The 19,847-nt window shown below is 41.3% G+C and overlaps 1 protein-coding gene across 1 annotated transcript; it reads right to left on the minus strand.

Annotated features, from left to right (window-relative positions):
- Positions 1-9,425: 9,425 nt before the first annotated feature.
- Positions 9,426-11,141, minus strand: PABPC4L (poly(A) binding protein cytoplasmic 4 like). The gene has a single exon (XM_081135988.1). It carries the CDS (start codon positions 10,622-10,624, stop codon positions 9,512-9,514), a length of 1,113 nt encoding a protein of 370 aa, XP_080992114.1. The 5' UTR covers positions 10,625-11,141; the 3' UTR covers positions 9,426-9,511.
- Positions 11,142-19,847: the final 8,706 nt, after the last annotated feature.

Genomic DNA, 19,847 nt, shown 5'->3' on the forward strand with positions numbered 1-19,847 from the left:
TCTTTCCTCCGAGGGGTCCCTATGAGACTTGCAACCAGGGGAGCAATGTGCAGTGGCAGCCTGTCTGGGGCTTACCCCCTGAACCTGTCTCCGAGGCCCCCCTCTCCCTGACTTCCCAGGGAGCCAAAGCAGCCCAGCCTGGGCTCTCCTGTTGCCTCGTCTGTGCCCTTCCTTGTTTCACTGTCCCAAGTATATTTTTGCTGCCATCATGGACCCAATGCCCTTTGGCTCAGTGCTGTGTAGCCCTTCCCTTCGGATATCCCCATCCTCCACCCCCTTTTCCTTAATTAAATTCAATTTTTCTTAATCTACTGTCTGAGATGGCTATTTAGCCTGCCCGAGCGCCACCGACCTTAACCTTTCAGGATCATTGAGATCAGCTGGCTTGTCCCATGCACTGTACCTGCTGGAGTCACTGGGTGACTTGAAGTTCCAGTCATACTTTTCCAACCTGAAGAAGTCAGAGGCAGCCACAAACAGGCCAGTGACAACGGTTTCCATGTGGCTGGCTATTCCCATCGCATTTTCCAGCAGCTCGAGGGCTGCTTCAGTCTCCAGCAGCAAATCTGCCTTCGTCTCCCACATTGGTGGCATCTTTCATATATTTCTTCTTGATGACAATATTCAGGTTGTGATAAATCTCTGTTCCAATGCACACGGCTTCCCTGAAGTTTATTGCACCAACGGGAAGGAATATAAACTCCTGCATGGCCATCTTGTTGCTAGCATTGGAACTGGCAAGAAGACTTCATTCAGAACTCTCAACCAAGTGGTGTAATATTGTAATTTTAACTTGCAGCAAATAAAGTCAAGCAGTCTTTTATATTTACATTAATTTAATACTCTTATTTTTAAAGGTCTTTCCCAGTCTTTTCCCTATTTTCTAATAGATTGTCCCTCTTTTATTAATTGATTTACAAGAGTGTTTCATATAAACTGAAACCAGGTCCTTTGTCAGATGTATGAATTATAACTATTTTTCTCTTTCTTTGGCTTGTGTTTGTCTCCATTAATTTTTCTGATAAAAATAATTTCATATTGTAATAATCCTTTTGTTTTAAGTTTTTTGCATTTAATATGAGAGACATTGGCTATAATTATCCTTTTTTTTAAATATTAGTTTCAGATTTTCTTGTCAAGAATATGTTGCATTTTAAGTTAAGAAGTACTATGATTTAGTATTCTCTGAATAATTTTGTGTAAGATTCTTGGAATTTCCTACTTAAATATTTGGGAAAATTCACTGATGAGGATTTCTGGTCCTAGAGTGTTCTTTGTAAAAATATTTTAGTATCAGATTTTCTATTCTTTATTTCAGTTCTGTAAGTCATATTTTTCATGGACTTTGTAACATTACTAAAATTGTTAAATATGTTGAGATAAATGTGCTTATGGTAGTATATTGTTTGCTTATACTTACTGTAGGATCTAAGTGATATCCCCTTTTCTTATTCCTGATTTTTAGTCTGTCTTCTTTCTTGATAAGTCTTACCAAGTTTTTATTAATCATAAATCATTTCAAAGAAGCAACTTTTGGTTCGGTTGATTTTATATATTTTAGTGTGTGGGAGTAGAAAAATAATTCTCCTTCCACCTTCTAAATTCTTCTGGCTGAATGAATTAACATGATGAAGATTAATATCAAATTAACATGATAAAGATTAATAGGAAAAAATGACCCAATGTATTACCTAAGTCTAGACATGGACTTCAGAAGAATATGAGATCCCAGGACACACTGGGCAGTTGGGGCTCATATGCCGTTCTGAATAAAGGAGAGCGAGAGGGACAATAAGCCATGCATAAGTAGATGGGAAAGAGGGAACACTTGGTGCACAAATTCTTGCTTGGCACCCAGAGACAAGGGGACACCGAGGGGAAGCTAACAAACAGACTTGCTTGGATCATCCCTGTTGCCACACTTAATTCATATATATCAAGGTACATGTGCTAAAGTGAATATGCTAAGTTTCCCTTCAAAAGCAGATTTTTCTACCTAAATTCCTTTAGGCAGGTAAAGGGTCAAAGGTTCTTTCTGTGTCTCTTGTTTCTTAAAAATAACAGGCTTAAATTTAGTATCTCAAAAGACATATTTTGGGGTGGCAAACCCTGGTTCCCATCATAGTTTAAGACACAAAGTAACTATGACAAGATTACAATTCAGGTGGAACACTGCTGTGGCCTGATTAGTAGTAGCTGTGTTGTACAGTTATTTTAATATAAACTACCATAAAAAGACGGCTTTTAAACCCAAAATATGTATTTTTGTAATTTGAATTTCTAAACTAGAAGTGAAATGAGCTGATTCTAATCATTGTACAATGTGTTAATCCACTTACAAACTTTAAAAAATTGCCATTTTTAGTGTCTCATGTAAGAAACAACAATGTAAGAAACACTACATTCAGAATGAGCCGCTGTCCCCTTTAGCAGAAATGTTGAATTATAGTTTGCCTAAGGAATACCAGGATTGCTCACGTTTGCGTATTTAGATGAATAGTACATTTCTACAAGGTTGTGCTGTAATTGGAACTTAAGTCACATTTGTAAAGTGTTATCTGTCAGAGCCTGAAGAGACCCAAAGAAAATGTATGTCATTATGCAAAATTACTAATTAAGTACAAGTAATTTAGCAGATAATTTACATGTTCATTTTATAATAGAAATTATTTAGTTTTAGGGTTCTCTTTGTATTTCTCAAGTAATCTTGACCCAAGGGATCACGTACTGTTAAGAAGTATAAATTATGGAATGAGACATATGTTTAACTGACTCATAGAGCTTTTGTTGTGGCTAATGATTCCTCTAACAGTAATTGCATAAGGGAAAACATTTTCTTTTTAAGTAAATAATGTTCATTACCTCTTAAATCTACTGTCACTTGACAACATTAATGTGGAAAAATTTCTACCTTCTTGATTAGCTCTCCAAGGATATTCAGCAGCTTTAAATTAATATTGATCAAACAGAAACCATCATATTCATCAAAATGTTCCTACAAATGTGGATGCACAGGAAAATAATAATATTGCAATAGATTATAGAAAGAAAAAGACTCCTCCTGAAATATACTGTCCAGGGACACTTCATTTTATTGCACTTCACTTTATTGCACCTCACCAATGTTAAGTTTTTTACAAATTGAGGGCAAGACCCTCCACCAGCGAAATGGTTATGACTCACTTTATTGTGGTGGTCTAGAACTGAACCACAATATCTTTGAGGCATGCCTGTAAATATAGTATAAATTATGAATATAAAAATTGTGTAGGAATGGCTGATTTGTGTTGTGGTTATTGATAAGCACTATGTCCATTGATAATCTTAAATATTTCAATATGAAAAATTTGTATCTGTATAGTCAAACAGTGGCTATATTGTGTTAATAATTGTTACCTTAATGCTGCAGCTTTGGGAAGAAAATGAAACAATTTGCTTCCTTAAATTGATCATTTTTATCTAAATCATCAGAAAGCTCCATGAGGGTAGGAATTCTGTTTATTCAACAGCTTTAGTACCACTTTAATTGAGGTGGAAATCCCCTCACGTTATTCTTTCTGTCTTATTTTAATTTATTGTTCATTTTCAATGACTTTTTAAACTTTGATGTTTAATTATTTTAGTAATTGATATGGATCTCTATTTAATGCTATCAAATTTCCTCTCACAATTACTTTAGCTGTATCTCAGATCTGGTAAGTCCTGTTAAAATGTTGAGATATGTTCCAGTTTGATGTGTATTTCCAGTTTTATCCAAGAATTATCACTGTGCATTTAATTTCTAAGTAGAAGAACTTTTTGATTCTCATATTTTTAAATTTTGTTACAAATTTCTAGTTGTATTGAAAAGAGTTCAGAGAATGCCCTTTGTTTTATTTTTATTTTTTGAATGTATTAAGATTCTCTTTGTGACATAAAAATGGTCAATTTTCACTTGACTACCTGACTTTAAGAGCAAAGGAAGGTCATGAGAGTTTTTTAAACTAATGACATAATCAAATTTGCATTTGCCAAAATTACATAGGGTAAATAAAGATAAGATTACCATATGACCTCAGCACCAATTTTTACCGATTGTAATCTATACAATATAAATGTCACTTTTATAAGTACTACGAATGGAATATTAGTGAGTAGAGTGGTGAATACTACTAGATTATCATTTCTAACACCTCCCTTGGTAATTCAGTAAAATAATGATGTCAAAATAATCTAGTTATAATTCTAAGATCTGGCTTGCATTCAAATTGAAGCGCTTCTTTGATTAACAAAGATTTGCTGGAATTACTTTTATAAAGGCTGACTTTAACTTCAAGGAACTAGAATTGGCAATATGTCAAAACCGTGGTACATTGATATGCCACTGGCACATTTACAAAGATAAAATGGAATGTAAATCAAAATTGTGATTCACTACAGACTGTCAGATATGGTTTCCTCAGATAAGCAAATCTCATTGGAAATACCAATTTAAAAACACACACATAAAAACACACAACACAGTGAATCATGACCAACATTCCCTCGATGCAAAAAAAAAATTTATAACATTCACCATTTCAGTGATATTGCCTTCGAAACTCAAATGTGCTCTTAAGTATTTGGCAGAACTTCAAACTGGCGATATTTGTAATATCTAAGGTGATGTAAATATAAATGGGTTAACAAAAACTGATGCAATATCATTGTACAAACTGCCAGTATCTCTTAGAAGCTAAGCATTTTCTCTACGATGGCAAAGAATTCCACTAAGAGGATCATTTTTCTTCTCTTGTTTGATGTATCCAATTGTTTCATTCAGGGGAACTTCAATACAGTTAAGAGCATTCTGTGAGCTCTAAGGTAAAACAAGAGCATGAGACAAAACCCACCCATAGCTATGTGTTTCCTCTCAGCAAATTTGCAAATAATCCAACTTGAACAAATTCAAATCCTAGTGTATTATAACTCAGAATTTCCTATATTTGGATACTTTTTAAATATACGTTACATGGTTACAATGTGTGAGAATTATACCACATTTGTGTAGTACAGAAAATACATACTGAACAGCTTTGGTAAGTCCAGGTTTGTTAATTCTTATCATTTAAATGTATTAAAGGGCCTAATAATAAATCCTTTAGTAAAGAAAATGAGCACCCATTAATTTATCTTTGTGGTTTATTTTTTATATATTGGGGTCATTTTCTAGGCATATAATTTTTTACTATATGTGGATTTATTTGAAACATTCTTGGCCATTTGTTATCTGTTGATAATTATTTTTGGTGGAAATCCATTTGGGTGACTAAATTGAATCTAACCTTTTCAGGTATAATTTTTAGTAGATGCCTAATTTAGAACTAATAGAGTATAATTATGTAAAAACATGGGTCCAATTACCAAACAAAAATGAATTTAATTTTATGCAGAATATATTGCATAATTTATTGCCTATAATTGTACAACTTGAGATAGAGAAAAGTCACCAGGTTGACTCAAGTGTTGGAAACTATTTGTAGGGAGGAAACCTACAAATTTCAAAACCTACTTGTAAGTAGAATTTAAAGAAAAAAGAAAATATTAAAAACTGAAATAAAAAAAAATTAAAAAACACCCAGAATTTAGTGGATGCATACTCTTACATCCATTTCTACTCGTTTCTTCCCATCACCAGCCCACTCTGCATAGAACTGGGCTGGGAAAGCCGACTCCTCTCTCAATTTTAGTGGCAGATCTTGTTGAACCTGTATACCAGTGATGGACAATGAAAACAGAGGGGGAAGGTTTTTTAAAGGTTTCTAGGAAGGGCATGCCTGGATGTTGCTGCGTCTCGGTGTGATGAGGGATTCCTGTAACCATCTTACCGTCTGCCTGAAGATGAGGGGAAGAGCCAAGGAACTCCAAGAGAGATGACACTGAAGCCCTGATATGTTTTGCCTGAAGATAAAAGTCTGAATGCTTTGTTAAAATTTCCTTTTCTAGTGTGAGTTGGGAATTTCTGTTACTTGAAGCCAAAGATATCCTGAGGATATTTAATTTGTTCCACCTTTTATTTTTTTATCTTTATTGTTTAAAGTTTTACGGATGTCCACTCCCCCACCCATTTACCCCCTCCACCGTCCTCCCACCCCCTCCCCAGGCTTTCACCATACTATGGGTTACGCATATAGACATGTAAGTTCTTTGGTTAACTTCTTCCCACCCCCACCCCTCCTTTCCCTCTGCTATACATCAGTCTGTTGCATGCTTCAGCGTCTCTGGATCTATTTTGTTCCTCAGTTTATTTTGTTCATTAGATTTTAAAATGTAGATTTTAAATATTCTCTTTTCTACCTACTGCTTTTTATCTACTTTTTAAAATTCCATTAGGAAGCAGATTTTCCAAATATAATACAAGTAAGCTAATTCTAAATCCTCAACAATTTTATTTCAACAATTCAATTCAGAAGTGTCCTTAAAATATCAATTGAAAACTTGATCTATATTAGTGGTTCTTCTCAATCACTGGTTCCCTAATTATGAGTAACTTAAGAAAGAAACAATAGTTCATAGGCGAGTTGGTCTTTTAAAACATGCGATATGTGTACTTTCATTTAAAAATGCAAGTTCTTTTCAGAAAGAAAAGTGATCTTTGAAAAATTAGAAACACTTAAAAATTCAATAAATATAAATCATTTTCAGACATGGCTTTCCACTGAAATATTAGACTTTATTTGATCTTTTCCATACGGACTTACAAAAATATTAACGACACAAAAATACCAATTCTAAACCACTTTAAATAAAGTTTACTTTTAGCAACGATAAATTTCCATTGAAAAATAAAATGTTAAAAGGCACATTTATTGAATTGGCTGTACATGCAGGCAGGCATCTTACACAACAATCTTGGCAACGTGTGTGCAGGAAGGGAGGCAAGAGTAGAAGCAGTAGCTCGAGGCGTCTCTATGTAGATTACCTTTTACTAGAATGTTTATCAGAAAAGTGAAGACACCTTTTATTTAACCAAGGCACTAAAGACATGCAAGATTACATTTGCTTGAAAGAATGAACCTCTACTCTCAACTAGGATACCTTGATATTATCACATACACACAATTTAGAATGAACAAAATTTAAATAAATTAATCAAGAAATTCCACAGGATTACATATTTTTGTAAACTGGCTTAGTTATTTCCTATGGTAAATAATTAAAAATAAGCAATTTCTAATAAGCAATTTCTACTATATGGTAGATTGTGCCATGAAATTATGGTTATAATTCATCCAGGCATCTTCTACTACATTCTAGTCATTCTTTGTGCACATAAGAGAGAACACAGTTCTCTGATATTATTTTGGTAATCCATTTACAGGCCTTATGAAACACTGGTTAAATATTTAAACATTTTGATAGACTGGATTATCCAGAAAGAGATGTCAAGACTTGACACACACAATTACCTTCCCATCTTGTTGCCTGGTACCCCTTCTTAAAAACTCTGCTTTTGAGGTAAATACTTCTCAACACAGTGATTCAGAGAAACAATGAATTAGAGCTGGCATATGCGATTCACATAGATTCTTACAATAGATCAGTATTTACTGAAACATGTTAGTAAATATTGAAAAGCAAGACACTTTTAAAAGATACACTATAGTCTGTGGATCAGATACTCTGTATATTTATTTTGTACTGCTAACATAGGAAACAGAAGATTTGACTATATGGTTACAGAAAAATAACTAAACAGATTAAAAAACAGAACAGCCACAAAACAACAAAACTATTTTCTAGACACCTTTGGTATGAGTAAGTCAGAATTTTAAAAGTAATTATTTAAATGTAAATAAATAACTCCAACTACCTCTATTCTCAAAGTGGATTTAAAACAGCATGTAGTTATAAGCAATATAATAAAGCCCTTTACACTTGATCTCAGCCAAAAAGCCAAGAGGTAATTAAAGCCCTTTTTTAAAAATCCTCACTCAAGGATGTTTTTGTTTTTTTTTTAAAAAAAATTGATTTTGAGAGAGAAAGAGGGAGAGAGAGAGAAACCCATATGAGAGAAACATCAATTGGCTGCCTTCCATACGCACCCCAAAAGGGGACAGAACCAGCAACCTCTTTTTGGTGTATGGGATGAAGCTCCAACCAACTGAGCCACCCAGCCAGGGATTTTTTTTTTCTTTTTCTTCTCTTAAATAGCCCTTTATAAAGGATAAAAAGGATCTAAGTAATATAGATGAAAGTCAGGAGAGAAGGAAAGGTCTGGAAATTGGACTAAAACAAAAATTATGCTGGACAACAGGCTAAGTGATATACTTTCAATTTATCAGAAAATCAATGAGTGAGCTTCTGATCAATCAAGGCTAAAAACGAACCTGAAAGGGTTACATAGCTCTCACCGTGTAATAAAGGGAGACAAGAGTTCATAAGAATAAAGCAACTTTTACTTTTCTGAACCCTGAGACAATATCACTACATTGAACAGTAGAAAACAGACACTAGAAAACATAGCTGTTAAGCATAATTTCTATGTTCTATATATATATATATAATCTTTTTAATATAGGGTATCTGATAAACACTGAAGGCATAATATTAAGCTACCTAGGTATGAAGAGAATTAAGACCAGGCCAACTTTTTGTCACCTAAATTGCTTTATAACTTAAGGAATGTTGAAGTTAAGGTTTTAATATTCAAGTCACAATTTTGACACCTAGCAAGCAAATGAATTACGCTCAACCGACGGAAAGAAGAGCAAAATATCCTATAAAGCGGGTTTGTAGGCAACACTAAAAACTCCCATCATCAATTTCGGCTGCCAGAAAAACAAACCATGCCAGGATATAAATTTAAAAGAAGCCCAGCGATTACCAGTACTTTAAACATTCATTCAAAATAAAACTAGATACTGAATTTGTACTAGCAATTTTTAAAATTTTGGTTTCTTTTTTAAAAAATAACAAAACACAAAAAAACAAACTTAGATGAGAAATGAGAACCTCTGTTTGTAAAAACAAATTACTTGGCCATCCTTAGGTAAAAGAACTATTTCGAACATAGTTCCTTAGAAGAAAGTTAAAGCTATCGAGTTTACCCAAATACGAAAATACGCAATACACTCAATTACCTCACTTCCGTTGGTTCAAAAGGTGAAATAAAAATGTATCTCATGAAACCTATCGCCATGAATGCGTCAAAATCAGGAGGGAAAAAAAACCCCACAAACACACAGGCACACACAATATTGTAATGAAAAGATGTGCGTCTGTAAAATGAGCCAACCTTCTCAAGACTCATTTATTTTTCAGCAAAAGAAAGAAGAAAAACAGGAAAAAAAAAAGCTTTGTAGACAGGCCCTTCGATCACCAAGTTTGCTAAGCTCGGCTGCAGCCGGTGGGAGTGGAGCTGGGCCGGGCCGGCGGAGGCGGCCGCGCGCGCCCCCCAGCGGCGCTCGCGGGCGGCGCGGGGACCCCTCTCCGGGGGACCCCTCTCCCGGGGACCCCTCTCCGGGGAACCCCTCTCCGGGGGACCCCTCTCCTAGGGCCGCTGCGCCAGCGCGATGCTGAGCGGCTTGGAGCCCAGGGTGCGGCCGTTCATCTCGGCCATGGCCCTGCTGGCCTCCTCCGGGGCGCAGAAGCAGATGAGGCCGAACCCCTTGCTTCGCCCTTCCTCCTGCATCACCTTGACCCTGCTGATGGACCCGAAGGCGGAGAACTCCCTGCGCAGCTTCTCCTCGTCGACCGTCTCGTCGAGGTTCTTGATGTAGAGCTTCACGCCGCGGAGCCGCCGGAACCTCTCCTGCTTCTGCTGCTCGAACAGCTGCTTGAGCTCGGCCTGGCGCTCGGCTTTCTTCTGCGCGCGCCCTACGAAGATGGGGTGCCCGCTCAGCTCGCGGCCGTTCATCGTCTCCACCACGCGCCTGGCCGCCTCGTGCGTGTCGAAGCTCACGAAGCCGAAGCCCTTGGACTTGCCGCTGGCGTCGGTCATCACCTTGACGCTCAGGATCTTGCCGTACTGGCTGAAGATGCCCTTGAGCGCCTCGTCGTCCACGTCGTCGCCGAAGTTCTTGATGTACACGTTGGTGAACTCGCCCGCGCGGTTCTGCAGCTCCGCCTCGCGGGCGCGCCGGTTCTTGAAGGGGCCGGCGAACAGGCGGCAGGCGCCCAGCTGGCGCCCGTTCATCTCGGCGATGGCGCGGTCGGCCGCCGCCTGGCTCTGGAAGTGCACGAACCCGTAGCCCCTGGAGCCCTGGTCATCGCACATCACCTTGGAGCTCAGGATCTTCCCGAAGGCGGAGAAATGCTCGTACAGCGTTTTGTTATCGATGGCCCGGTCCAGGTTCTTGATGAACACGTTCCCGATGCCCGATTTCCGTAGGTAGGCGTCACGCTGGGACCACATGAGCCGGATGGCTTTGCCCTGGATCAGGTCGAAGTTCATGGTGTCCAGGGCCCTCTGCGCGTCGGCCACGTGCAGGAAGTTCACGTACGCGTAGCCCAGGGAGCGCTGGGTGACCAGGTCCCTGCAGATGCGGATGGACAGCACGGTCCCCGCCGTGCTGAACTTGAGGAACAGCATGTTCTCGGTCACATCTGCAGGGAGGTCGCCCACGTACAGGGAGGCCTGGCGGTACTTGGGGTCGACGTCCATGCTGCTGTCCCCAGGGGCGCTCACAGCGACTCCTGCAGGCGGGCGGCCGGGCCGCTGCTGGGGGCCGGGCTCGCGCGCGCGGGCCTCTGCGTCCCGGCCGAGAGCTGGAGAGATGGGGTTCAGGGGCAGCTCCCCCAGGCTCAGGCAACAGGCTCATCAAAAGGCCCCCGGCAACCGCCCAGGCCCTGCCAGGAGACCTGCGACATAACTTTCCCACCTCCGAGAAGGCCGGCGGGGGAGACGCGCGTTCCCGGCCGGTGCGCGCACGGGCTCCAGGTGGCGGGCTGGCCCGCGGTCCCCGCGCTCCGCACGGACGCCCCGGCGGCTGGCTTCCGAGTGAAAAACAGGCCTCGCTCGGGCCGGTTTAGAGTTACAGCGGCGGGGAGAGGAGAGCCACAAGTGGCCTTGGAGGCCGCGGGCCGGGACGCGCGGCGCGGGCCCGGCCGGAGCCGGAGCCGCGGGGACCGGGTGGTGCGGGCGCCGCGGCCGCGCTGCGGCCAGGAAAGCGCGGGCCCCGCCAGCGTCGGGTCCGCAGACCCCCCGGCGGCCCCCGGCAGCGGCGGGCGGGCGGGAGGGGGGGCGGCGGGCGCACCGCCAGGCGCGGGGACGGCCGCGGCCCGGCCGGCCGGCGGCGGAGCGGGGTCGGGGGCTCACCCGTGCGCGGCCGCGGGGCGGGCGGGAGCCCCGGAACTCGCGCGCTGAACTTCCCGCGCGCTCGCCGCCCGGGGGACGTGTTCTCGGCGCCGCGTTCGGGGAGCGCTCTCGGCTCGCCCGCCCCTCCCCGCCTTGCCCACCCCTCTCGGGCGGCGGGGCTGACGGGCGGGAGGCGGCGACTCGGCGCGAAGGGCCGCCCGGGGGAGGGGCGCCCGCCACCCACCCGCCGCGGCGCGGGGTCTGCGCGCGAGCCGTCCGGGGGCCGAGCGGGGCCTGCGGCGCGCCGGGCGCCCTCCATCGCGCCCTCCGCTGCGGGCTGGGCTCCTGCGCTTGCACCTTGTTTTCCAAAATTCTGCAGGATTCCTGCCGCGCTCCGGCCTCCGCTGCTGCCCGGTTCCCCTCCCTGAACTCCAGGACACACGCACCTTTTTTTTTTTCCCCCCCAGAGCCAACGTGACAAAAATGGGTTCCTCTGAAATCATTTAGATTCTTTATCCAAATATCAGTTTTCCCTAAACAACTTATGAAACTTTAGGTTTCCCTCTTAGAAACGTATACGACCTTGTATTTTCTTGGGGGGGCATAAGAAAAGATGCCCCACGTGGCATCAGGGCATCTTTTCTTATGTAAAACTAAAAAATATATAAAATTCTCTTTTGAGAAGATGAGATACTCTAGCAAAATTCATTCTTAGTAGTAGCGTTTGTTTAAATTACAATCTATTGGACATTCCGTGACAGTAGGGACCACGCTCCTTTTATTTCCGAGCCTGCCCAGGGCTTTGGGCAGTGGGGTGCCCAGCACTCACTGAGTGCATGGACTGTGAGAGTAGATGAGGATTTAACCTGAGGATGCTCCTCGTGCCCCGGACACGGAGACAGTGTGCCTCGTCTCCGAGAGTGTTAGAAGGATGATTGAATCAACAGATAGGGAAATGTCTAACACGATATAGGGGACATAATATGGTTTGAGTAACATTGGTTTCGCTTCCTCTAGCATTAAATAAATAACTTCCTTAACATCGTTTACATAGAACCTTACATGTTGATCATAATGCATCTGAAAATATATTACCTGCAAAACTGAACGGTTTCTATAAGGTTAATTTAGTGTTTTTCAAACTTTAATCAACATAGGAATTATCTGGGGATCTTGTCTGAAAACAGGTTCTGATTCAGTATCTTGGAATGTACTGGAAATTCTACTTTTCTTAAAAGCTCCTGAGTGATGCGAATTCTCTTGTTCTGGGCACTACCTTAAGTATCAAGACCTCAACGCTAAATGAGTGAGTCCCTACGTGGCATCTTTTCTTATATAAAACTAAAAAATATATAAATTTCTCTTTGAGAAGGTAACAATAGCAAAATTCATTCTTAGTAATAGACCGACCCCCCCACCCCCCAAACATGCAGCATGGTTTTCACTGTAAAGTCCAAATTGCTTTGAACGTATCTAAAATTGAATAATGGGTCTATGATTCCTCCTAAATTAGTCACAATGTTTCATGTTTGTGAAATTTATTCTGATATGTGTTGCTCTTGTGAAATCATTTGTTCGAATTAAGTTGAGTAATCTTTTCTTCAACCATGTCTTCTGAGCTACAATTTACAAAAGGAAGGTGGACCGCTGACACCGTGGATGTCAGCAACATTCCAACACGTACTTTAAAATTCAGACACTATTTGGCATTATTTAAAAGAAATGAAACTAATCACCAGAATCATTATTATAAGATTTTTTTAAAAAAGAAAGTCCGTAAGTGTATATTTCCTGAGAATTTTATCTCAAGACTTTATTTCTAAGAAAAATGCCTAAGAGCACATTAGTTCTTTGTACAATAATTCAACTATAGCAAGAGGCCAACATATTTCAAGAACTCTTAGGCTGTTCGTTTTACTTTAGTGTGATGTTCACTCAACATTTTGTGAAAAGTGAGAGTTTCCAAATTCGGAATTTAGTTCTATATTCTTGTCTCTAATCAACTTATGTACAACAGGCATTAACCTAAATTTGTTAAGGGACCACCACTCATGCTCCTATTTACTTAGTATGCTGTCTTTGTTTTTTTATATTTTAACAATGTATTTTTAAACATCTATGATTCTTCCCTCTCTTTAAAGCTTTAAATCTCATCTTTTTGTCATTTGTGTTCATTCAATAATTTCTTAATTTGGGATGTCTTTTACATGTGCCGTTTCCCCCCATTCCCAGTGCCATTGCCTTTGCCTTATTTCCTTGCTAATTACCAGGAGATTTATTTATTTATCTTCTTTTAGCTACTAGACAGTCCACCTTGCATTTTGCTACCAGATAATTTTACTAACATTTCTTTCATAGGATTTGAGTAAAAAATAACAAATAACTTTCAACTCTTTGCAAAATCTCAGTCCTATCCTAACTACATCTACCTCCTGTCAAACTAATCCTTCATTTGTTCTATATGAACGTGCAGTTATTTCTTTTAAAAATATCCTTTCTGTGATTATCAAATTCTATTGTTCTTCAGTCCCATTTTCTCCAATATTTTTTCTCTTTCAACGGTTCTGCTGACATACTTTTACTTTTCTGAAGCAATTTAACATATTCATATGTACAAGTTCACTTTATGCCACTTAGCCTTTGCGAAAGACCTACATTAGTATCTGTTTTCATTAACCCAAAGAAATCCCAAGAGGATATCTGCTTTTACAAAAAGAAGGCAAAAAGTGGAAATCATGCTTGGCTCTGTTTTGCAGGAGCTGTTATAGAAGCAGCACCAAGCTCCTTCCCCAGGAGCGACGCTCAGCATCTCAGCAGCAGGCCCACAGCTCCGGACCGTGTCTGTGGGCACCTGTGCTGTATCTCCACTTACTTTGTGCAGCATGCATTAGTAAGATGTGTCCTTCACTTTATGCCGCTCTGCTTTTCAAGAATGGGGGAAGCCTGTACTAATTTTGTCATAAGTTCAAAGCTTTGATAACCCTACACGTAAATTGCTGCAGCCATGTATGTTGCTGACTTGCATGGCTTCTTAAATCTTGAAGTATCCTGAAAATATTTCAGTTAATTGCCAATATTTTGCCTCGTGCTGAAATAAGTTGTAATTTTGTCTGCCTCATTTTTTTAGCTCAATTGCCCTTCAGTTTACAAGTTTGTTACACGGGTGGCTCACAGATTTAAGACAGAATAAGATGCTGTTTTGCCTAAAGGGCTGGAAAACTCTATTCACTGATATTGATCCCAGTGAAAGTCATTGCTTACCGTGGTCTTTATTGTGGGAAAATAAATAGTTACTTTGAGTATGGAAATGCTTTTGAAACTGGAAATCTGTTGTAATAATCAGACAAAAGTAGTTTACGAAGTCTACTTAAATCATTGCTGTGATGTAACCATCCATGAGTAAAATAGTGCTCAGTGATAAGACTATAGTGGTTACTAAGTGACGAGTGGTGGTGGGAAACATTTAGAGATCCAACCTGATTGTCCTCAGATGGGTGCCCAAAGGACCTTATTCTTATCTCTCTGCCCTCCTTACCTCACTTGTACCTTCTCTGTCCTTGCTCCAGAATCCTGACTCACCTTACTGTTTTGTCCCATATTGTCAAAGCCAGGAAAACTGTTCACCCTGTCTTCTCAGATTCTTCAGAGTTAGTTTCTACAAAGCAGTCAGACTATCACCAGTGTCGATTGCTTCTCCTAACAAACCTACTGTATTATTGTGACAACATCTCCTTAACTTCACCAGGAGCAAAGAACAGAAGAAGTGAAAGGGCCAGAGAGTCCCCTTCTTGGAGAGCATTCTTTATTAATGTGCCATTCAAAAGAGAGTCCTGCCCGGCTAGCATGGCTCAGAGGTTGAGCATTGATCTATGATCCAGGAGATCATGGTTCGATTCCCGGTCAGGGCACATGCCCGAGTTGTGGGTTTGATCTCCAGCAGGGGGCATGCAGGAAGCAACCAGTCAATGACTCTCTCATTATTGATGTTTCTATCTCTCTCTCTCCCTCTCCCTTCCTCTCTGAAATCAATAAAGATATATTTTAAAAAGAGAGAGTCCTATTTGCTTTAAACTTGATGAAGGAAGAGGGATTGAGGGCTACTATCCTACTTTTCAAACCAGGGAAGATCTAGCATCTTCCATAGAGAGGTTATTACTAGTCATTCACACAGGAATGATGTTCTTGACACCCATTGTGGGAGAATGTTTTCTACTTTGGACAGAAATCTTTCAAAGGGATAAAAATAAAAGCTAAGGCAAAAGAACCCTTAAACTTAGGTGGTGAGTATATATAGATGTTCCTTGTATTATTTTATTACTTTTATATATGTTTATGATTTTCCTAGTAAAAAGTGGAAAACAAACTACAGTTGGCCCTCCCTGTCTACTGGTTCCAGGTTTTCAGGTTCAACCAACCACTCACTGGTCAGAGAGATCTTTTCCTGTTCATTTTAGTCGTTACTCCTCTACACTGAGGCCCTTAACATGAGTCAGCCAAATACCTACTAAGGAAACAGTATCCCGGGTCCCATGGGCTTACCCTCAAAAGTCTCTGCATTAAGATCTATGGAAGTCAATACAGTAGAAAAGCGGTACGAGATTGACATGGTTACTGGGAATCGATCCTTTAGGTGTCATTGATTTCCCCTCCTTCACCTTCACGCATCTCCCTGAAGGGGAGCCTTATTAAGTAATGTGAGCAGACGGTTGCCAGTTTAGAGTGGGTAGTTATCTTCCCCTCGTCCTGTACCAGGTCCATTTCTATAATTGGGTGAAACTGTTTTGTGATTCAACAACTTTTCTGCCTGTTCCTGGCTTCTGGTTGCATTTGGCAAACACTAAATACCTCGAAAGGTCTTCTAGGTGTAAAATCCCTTCCCTGCAGTTAGCTAACTTCTGTCTTCAAAACAAAATCTTTTCCTCGGGTGGCAGTTCCTGAGATCTTACCTTGTCATGTAATTGCATTTTCTGATGCTTGCTGTTAACGCCAAGCTGCCAGAACCAATACTCAGTTAAGGGTTAGGGACTACCCTTCTGTTTAGCTATTTGCTATGTGATAGCCTCTCTACCAATCCCATTACCATATATACAACTAGTTTTATCTGTCACTCCCCCAACACACACACACACAAACACTCACACACACACTCTCACACCCTACCACCATTACCACCATCTCTAAAATGCCATTTCCGTGAAGGCAAAACTTGTGTTTCATTTAGTCACCACCATATTCTCAATGCCTAGAATAAGAATTAGCAAAGAGTAGGTTCTCAAAGCATATGTTAGAGTGTGGGCAGACAATTATTGATAGTTCTCTCACATTTCTGCACATCTTGTAAATAAATCCACTCAATGCCTTTGTTCAATACTGTGGTTTAAATGGTGTTTATATAGCAAACAGATTTGGAAGATAGAAATAGTGTTTCTCTCTGAAGCAAAGTGCAAGTTTGTTCACAGCCATGCAAGATAGAGATGCTGTCTCTCTTTGGAGCACAGGGCGGGCATGCTTCCTGCCCGTTATAAAACATTCAGGTTTTCTAAGCGCTGGGTTACTCTCCTCATATGCAACCCACTGTGGGTGCAGATGTTACCTGAACAGCCATCCATCACTCTGTGGGAATTTGAGCTTGGGGAACTGTCACAAAAAATTCTAATATTCTGGCTATTGCTATTACTGTGAGCAATAAAGTCTTGTCTATAACCCAGGAGCACTGTCTATTTTTACCATAAAACAGTGGCAAGCTAACTACTCAGCTTACAAGTAAGGTAAACACTCAGACTCTTCATAAGCCTTGAGAGTTTTGGTGAGGAGGATGGTACCCTGTTACAGACACAGCTTTCTGGGAAGAAGGTTAAAGGACTCACAGGCATATTAATGAGATTTGAAATAAATTTATGGGACCCAGTAGCAAAAACTGTTGGCCAAATATCATCATCTATGGGGCAAAAAATGGCTTTCCCATTTTATTGCCTGTTAATCAGCAGGAACTGGAGAGGTGGTGTCAGGTTAAGAACAGGGAAATCGATATAAAGTCAGCTGCCCAAATGGTGCCCTGGCTGTTGCCATCTGTCCTCTGGGGCAGGCAGTTTCCTCACTAACCTAGTGGTCTGCCTCATGCCCATCCTACTGAGACAACTAATACTAAGATTAAACCAGGGTTGGCAGGCTATTCTGAAGCTTTCAGACAACAGTTATGGAGACGTGTACCTATCCTGAGTGTGAAAAGGAGGGAATTCATGACCACTGTAGGCATTAAGAAGACAAAGCAAAAGGCCTCTGGCTGGTTCTCATGATCAATGAGGCTGCGGTGGAGTAGGCAAGGCTTGGTCAGGAAGAATGGCCAGCAAGTGTGACATCTCCTGGCTCAGCTGCTTTGCAGTCTATCAGGCCAACCTTAGAATCATTCGAAGTCAAGAATAAAGGGTCCCCAGGTTTTTGTTTATTTTTACTAGAAAGTGGCTTTGGCCCACTTAGGGAGATTTTCCTGAAATGGAAGACCTCTCCTAGGACATTACAGATGAGTAATTGAGTTCACACTTAACTGTCTTGACTAAATTTGAGGAAGATGAGCCGCTGGAGAATAAATCACAGAGTCAAAGAAAGTTTTGTAAATTCCTGCAGTAATCCCCACTACCCTGGAAAACCCCTATATTAGAGCAAGATGAAAACTTAAGCAATATTATTATGACAAGAGAGCAGCAAATGCCTCAGATTAAGGTGAAGTGTGTTAAAAAGGTTGCTGCAAGTGTAAAGCTTAAGTTGGCTACAGCACATGAACACAGCAGCCCCAAAAGCAAGTAGCTTGGCTGTGACCACTGGGTAAGTGTCCCCCAAAGCTGAAAGAGATGGTGTCAGTCATTAAGAACATACCACCCGATAAAGACCTTTGAGCAAGCTGAAAATATGGAAAACTCACTTAGTTGAATCCCAAGCTACCATCACAAACTTGAACCTGATAATAAATGTGAGGCCTTTTCCATGGCAAGAGGCAGCTTTCTTTATAAGCATCCCCTGATTCTTTTTGGCACCTCTACCTCCACTTCAGTCACCTTAATGAGAAAGATAATTAGTGATTAGGCCAAGGCTTCAGCGCCCCCAAAGGGAAACTAAATGTCGAATGGACACACTCAAGCATGTGAGGGCATTTTAGGCGAGGGGGAGGGTCAGATTTTTATGGCTTTGTTAGACGTTGATGCCCAAGTCATAATCCTCCTACCTGGTCTCCTGGAAGGAGGGACTGCTCAAATCCAGCTGGTGGGGTTTGGGCATGGCTCACAGTAGGGAGGAGAAGCTAAGTGGACCTTGTGGATGGGTCCTTTGACACAATTCAATATACTGTTTTTGTTGATCTCACAACTGAATTTATATTAGAAATTTATGTGTTAGGTGCTTGTACCTTCCTGCAAATTGGCAGATTAAAGACAACCTTCTTTAGGGTCACTGAACTACAAACATAAATAGCTGCTCCTTATCGGATCATCTGGGTCCCTCGCATAAACGCCAACGGGAAGACTCATTCACTCATGAGACTGACAGTAATGGAGCTGCAGATTGGACTTTCCATGGCCAGGTTACCACTACCGCTGCCGAAGCCCATCGTCATCTCTTTACATTGCATGACTGTGTGTCTGAGGAGAGAAGGGCCACCTTGCGTGGAGCCCTGCCACTCCTGGAGTCATCCCCTCTTGGAGCAGCCAGCCCAGCCTAACCAGTAGGGATGCGCGTTCCAGTTGTGGTGTTGCTGTGACTGTGCTATTCAGGTTCAGTCAGCTCCACTGTGACTGTAGCACTGTGGCCTTTGAAGATAAACTGCCGTATTTTTTACTTTTTCTGCCAGGAATATTTACAGTCTGACAATGCAATACCTCTTATCACAAAAGCCACTCAACAATGGGCTGATAATCGAGGTGTTTAATGGATTTTCCATATTCTGTTCTGTCCAAAGACATCTGGTGTGACGGAGGATCAGAACTCACAATGATCCTCCTGGTCCGCACCTTTGGTCAGAGGTTTTAATCACCGCGTGGGGCTGTCCCCAACAAGCCATCGTCTCATTTGGCTGCTTCCTGGGTAATGATCAGGAGGATCGAGGGGGTGGCTTATATAGACCTATTATATAATAGGTGGCATTTAACCTTGTCTGTTCCTGACCATGTTGCTTTTCCTTTCCCCCGACGTCATAACCAGGCTGGACTGGGTAATATACCCTCCAAGTAGTAGCCTGGCCAAAGGGGGCACAGGGATTAAAACTCTTCTAATTTAGCCACATGGATACCCTTTTATTAGCTGGACATATTCCTAGGGCATAAGAAAAAAATGACCATTTGTCAGTAATACACTACTAATATTGTTAGTATGAAATAGTACGCTACTTGCCAAGTCCCTCTCTTTTGGTCCATGCCAGTTAAAATGGGGTACATATGGATACTGCAAGTGTAATAAAAATAAAAACAAAAATAAAAAATAAAAATAAAGGCCTCGTCTCTTATATACCTGGCACTCACAGATGAAAGGTCTGGGTGAAAGAAAGAGCTAATTTGGAAAAGGGTGAAGTCATAAGTCCTGCAAGGGGCACAGCAGTTTTGGG

This window comes from Miniopterus schreibersii (assembly GCF_964146895.1).
Source record: "Miniopterus schreibersii genome assembly, chromosome: 4".
Taxonomy (NCBI): domain Eukaryota; kingdom Metazoa; phylum Chordata; class Mammalia; order Chiroptera; family Miniopteridae; genus Miniopterus; species Miniopterus schreibersii.